The sequence below is a fragment of the Galeopterus variegatus genome, unplaced genomic scaffold, assembly GCF_000696425.1.
Source record: "Galeopterus variegatus unplaced genomic scaffold, G_variegatus-3.0.2 Scaffold5577, whole genome shotgun sequence".
Classification (NCBI taxonomy): domain Eukaryota; kingdom Metazoa; phylum Chordata; class Mammalia; order Dermoptera; family Cynocephalidae; genus Galeopterus; species Galeopterus variegatus.
In genome coordinates this window covers 37,432-42,738 of record NW_007731688.1, presented here as the reverse complement: position 1 = coordinate 42,738, position 5,307 = coordinate 37,432, and the positions used below count along the sequence as shown (strand labels likewise).

General features: G+C 39.6%; 1 protein-coding gene across 1 annotated transcript in view; it reads right to left on the bottom strand.

Annotated features, from left to right (window-relative positions):
* Positions 1–299: 299 nt before the first annotated feature.
* POLR1B (polymerase (RNA) I polypeptide B, 128kDa) overlaps positions 300–5,307 on the bottom strand; it is a 32,850-nt gene continuing 27,842 nt past the window's right edge. The window contains exons 13-15 of the mRNA XM_008589661.1: positions 4,170–4,366; positions 3,478–3,731; positions 300–1,736 (exon numbers count right to left, since the gene is read on the bottom strand). Coding sequence (XP_008587883.1) covers positions 854–1,736; positions 3,478–3,731; positions 4,170–4,366 — 1,334 coding nt within the window. The 3' untranslated portion in view covers positions 300–853. The remainder of the gene's footprint in view (positions 1,737–3,477; positions 3,732–4,169; positions 4,367–5,307) is intronic.

Below are 5,307 nucleotides of genomic sequence, written 5' to 3'. Positions count from 1 at the left end.
CATTTAGTATGAAGGATAAATACTGCATGATCTTCGTATACAAGTATCTAAATTCACAGAAGAGTAGAATGGTAATTCCTAGGGGCTGGAAGGAAGGGAAATGGAGAGTCGTTCAACAGGTACGAAGTTTCAGTTATGCAAGATGAATATGCTCTGGACATCTCCTGTGCAACATACTGCCTATAATGATACTGAATTGCACACTCAAAATTTTAAGAGGATCTTGAGTGTTCTTACCAAAAAAAAAAAAAAAAAAAAAAAAAAAAAAAAAAACCCAAAAAACCAAAGGGGCACAAGGAAACTTTTGAAGATGATGGATATGTTTATTACCTTGACTTTGACAAGTGTGTGCATATGTTCAAAGCCAAACTGCATACATATGTGGTGTTTTTGTATAACTACACTTCAATAAAGCTGTTAAAAAAAACCTGTTTTTATTCAAATGAGGCAATAAGAAAATATAAAATTACATATATGATTGGCATTATATTTTTATCATACTGCTCTGCTCTAGATGCACTAACAGATGTGTGACAGTCACTGTGTGTTGAAAGCATGGTATAGGGAACCTGGGATTGGAAAGGAAATTTTTCCTTGTACATCCTTCTATTTATCAAGGTATCACTTTTTAAGAAGTTATATGTGGAATTTTTTTTAACAAGTATACCAAAAATCAACTTCAGTAGTGGTTCCAGAGAGATTCAGAAATTTTGAATTCATAGTTGCCAGGTCTTGGTTGAGAGTTCTAACACCCTTGAAAAACCCAAGAGTAACCTAGTAAGTATCTTCACTGAACTAAAGTTAAATTTTGTGTTAATCTGATACAGCTCCTAACCCAAAAGGCCAGCTCAAGTTAAATGACATCCAACTTCACTTTGATGTTCATGGCTGCCAGTTCAGCTACAAAATACCGAAAAACATAAGGCACAGAAACAGTATCAATAGTGTCACTGCGATTACATAAAGTACAGTTGTATTTTCTGTTGCGCATGGCGGACCAAGAAGGGGGCGGCTTCTCTAACAGTGGAGAGAGTAAACTGCCACACTTCACACACACGTGGGCTACCGATCGATCAGAGCAGTTGAAGAGGCGGTCATGAAGGAGGAAAGATGTACCATGAGCTAAAAGAGCATCCCGCTCCATCTCCCCAAAGCGGATTCCACCCTGGACATTTCTTCCCCCAATAGGCTGGTTGGTGACTTTGTCTCTGGCTCCAGTTGTTCTAACTTGAAATTTGTCTGACACCATGTGGCGTAAGCGTTGATAATAAACCACACCTATGAAAATGTCTGCTTCCAGTTCTAGCCCACTGATGCCACTATACAACCTTTCAGTGCCATAAAAGTTGTAGCCAGCAGCCTTTAACATCTCACCAAAGTATTCTAAGGCAGAGTTCTCCTCTGAGAAGATGAAGGGTGTAGCATCATGGCAGAGACCATGCAAAGCTGCAGACTTCCCAGCCATACTCTCAATTAGCATACCGATGGTCATACGGGATGGAAAGCCATGAGGATTGAACAGAATATCTGGGACCATCCCACTCTCAGTAAAAGGCATGTCCTCAGCTGGCCACAATCTGCTCAAAATGCCCTTCTGCCCATGACGACTGGCAAATTTATCTCCGATAGTTGGGTTCCGAGGGACTCTCATTGTGATGCAAACACACTTGAACTTTCCACTCCCAGTGTCATTACTGCACACTTTGATGTTATCCACAATACAATTTTCTTTACTCCTAGGAAAAAATAAACCATATAAAATTTTGTTTAAACTTATAAAGATACATTTTCTTGGGGCCGAGCCCGTGGCGCACTCGGGAGAGTGCAGCGCTGGGATCACAGTGACGCTCCCGCCGCGGGTTCAGATCCTATAATCTGAACCCTTGACCTTGGTGTTATAACACCATGCTCTAACCAACTGAGCTAACTGGCCAGCCCTGTAAAACTTATTCTTACCTCTATTCTCCAATATAAATAGAGTTGGTATCCCTAAAGTATTTATGGATAGGACTACTGATTATTTTCACTACAGAATTACGTTCAAAACAAAGGCAATTGAGAAACTATTATGAAGATCTACTGAAATTTTGGCTAGGAAACATTCCTAAGAACATGTATGAGATAGATGATAAAGTGAATAATATGCTGGCCAGTTAGCTCAGTTGGTTAGTGTGCGGTGCTGATAAATGTCCAGGGTTCAATCCCTGTTCCAGCCAGGTGCACAAAAAAATAAATAAATAAAAGGAAAGAAAAACAAAGTTTGAATAATACAGTTTTAAAATAAATCACATATAATCTCATTAACTGTAACAGATTGACAAGAAAAGTAGAAAAACAAAGGCTGCATAAGAGACATAGACCTTTGTCTCATTTAAGCAATGCCACTTCAGTTATGACTGAGACAGTAACTGCTATGGTTTGAATGTTTGTGTCCCCTCCAAAATTCATGTTAAACTTAACCTCCATTGTAGTGGTATTAAAAGGTGGGGCCTTAAGGAGGTGATTAAGCTGAGAGGATGGAGCCTTCATGAATGAATTAGTGACTTTATAAAAGAGGTGTGAGGGTACTGTTTGCCCATTTGCACTTTCACTTCCTGCCACGTGAGGACATCTAGACAGTGCCATCCATGAGGAACAGGTCCTCGCAGACACTGAATCTGCCAGCACCTTGATGTTGGACTTCCTAGGCTCCAGAACTGAGAAGTAAATTTCTGTTCTCTATAATAATTTCCCAGTCTAAGGCATTTTATTATAGCAGCACAAATGGACTAAGACAATAACTAAGCTACCACTTATACAAAGGTACTTCAAAAAGTTCGTGGAAATAGAATTAAAATATGTGGTTAGAGCATTGTGTTATAACCTCAAGGTCAAAAGTTTGGATCCCCATACCAGCCAGCCACCAAAAAACAAAACAATACAATGAATCTTTCCATGAATTTTTTTTTTTCCTTTTTGTCTTTTTTCGTGACCGGCAACGGATCGCAACCCTCAGTGTCGCGCCCGTACCGGACCGGGACCAGCGACGGGATCGCAACCCTCGGCGTTGCTCCCGCCCCTCGCTCAGCCAGTGAGCGGCCGGTCTGCATGTGGGATCCGAACCCTGGGCGGGAGTGCCGCCGCGCTTCCCAAGCGGCGCACTGTAGCAGTGCGCCACCGGGCCGGCCCTCCATGAATTTTTTTGAAGTACTCTTCTATTTTCTCCAAAAAGTATCCTGTTAGAAAATAATTTTTATTGACCTCCAGCAATTCCACTGAGAAATAGCCTTTAAAATACAGTGTATCTGGGCTGGCCAGTTAGCTTAGTTGGTTAGAGCATAGTGTTATAACAACAAGGTCATGGGTTCAGATCCCCATACCGGCCAGCTGCCAGGAAAAAAAAAAAAAAAAAAAAAAAACATACCCTCATTATTACAGAAGTAAGTTAAAAAAGAAAAAGGGGAGGAAAAAAAAAAAAGCACGGATACCCAAACTTACTTGTAATACATCACAAAGCTTTCCCCAGTGTTGAGGTTTAGATAGCCGTAATACGGATCTCCATACTGCAGTTTTGCTCCTATAAACGGCAATCCATCATCATCCAACTTGTGCAAAATCCGTGGGTCACCAAGTTTGACTCCAAACACCAGACTGTCATCTCCTTGTTTAATTTTTTCAGAGAGGTCTATGAAGTCAGACTTGTAGACACTTCCATGGGCAAAGCCTCGTTCCCAAGAGGCCTTATTAACAATCTGTGAGGTCAAAGAATCATTAAGTTAAGAGACTGAGGCCAAATGAGGATTTCCAAAATAAAACTGAGTAGGACTATAATACTTGGTTTAGAACAACTAGCATTAGATTTTAAAACTCTCCCCATACTTTCCAATACTAACTCTTAAAACCCAGACAAATATAAACAGCTTAAAACCTAATCATGCATACATGTAAAAGGTAGATCTGTCCAAGACTACTTCTGCTCAACACTCACAACATGCACTCAAATCACTTAGTGAACTATCCTTCAAGGCTTGCCCACTTCCAACTTAGACCAGTAACTAAGTGTTTAATAGAATACTCATGCGCCAAATACTAGGTACTTGGGCACACAGAAATATTCCTTCATTGATCTCATAGTAAGCAAAAAAGTTAAAAAATAAAAGATTGGGACTGCATTTCCAGGTAAAACTTACCATGGCATCTTCCATATCATAACCAGTGTAAGATATCACAGCAACAGTGGCATTTGTCCCAATTGGGTAGTTATCCATTTCATAATAATCATACATGTATGGTCTCACTAAGGGACTCTGTGGAGTCTGAAGGCGATACAGTTTATTATCTGATCGGTCTTGAAAAGTGAGAAGAGGAAAGCCCATAGTTTGCTTACCTACAGAGAGAATAAATAGCTTGGCATTTTGTTTTTTCACCTTGACTGTAAGGGTGATGTATAAAATTAGAAACACCTAAATACTCATCATAGGATAATAAATGAATAAATAAATCATGGTAGTTATGCTTACTGCAGACTAATACACAGCTGTGAAAATGAAGTAGACCTACATGTACCAACATGAGCAGACCGTGAAAACAGTGCTGTGTGGGAGAAAGTACAGAATGACATTTCACATGATACTATTTATATGCATTTGTAACACATCCTAAACAATTCTATACCTAGTCTACAAGTAATGTAATAAAAGCATTAAAAAGGAATATAAAAGATAGACACAAACTATAGACTATCATTACTGGGTGGAGAAAATGGGACAGTAATTATCTAATTACTTTCTTATACACACAGAGGAAAATGTTTCTGTTAATTGATTTAAAAAACTAAAATATACAAAGTGGAATTTTTTTAAAAATATAGAATACTTACAGCTTTCAGTAATAGAAGACTACTCCTAAAAGACCACCGCAAGATAAAACATCCAGGGAAAAAAAAAAAGAAAGAAAAGGAAAACCCAACTATATACATATCACTGGAGAGTAACAAAAAGCAATCAGAAACTGAGAGGAATTTACACCTGGACAAAAGGAACTGCACTGAGTGAATTTCCAGTTTTTTGTTTCTTTTCTTTTTTTTTTTCTGGCCTGATGGTCCAGTCAGTGTAGGGCCACAATTTAGAAACCCACACTCTTACTGGCTTGAAGAATCAAGGATAGGGCCAGCCCCATGGCTCACTCGGGAGAGTGTGGCGCTGGTAGTGCCAAGGCCACGGGTTCAAATCCTATATAGGGATGGCCAGTGCGCTCACTGATTGAGCGTGGTGCAGACCCCACCGTGCCGAGGGTCGCGATCCCCTTACCAGTCAAAAAAAAAAAAAA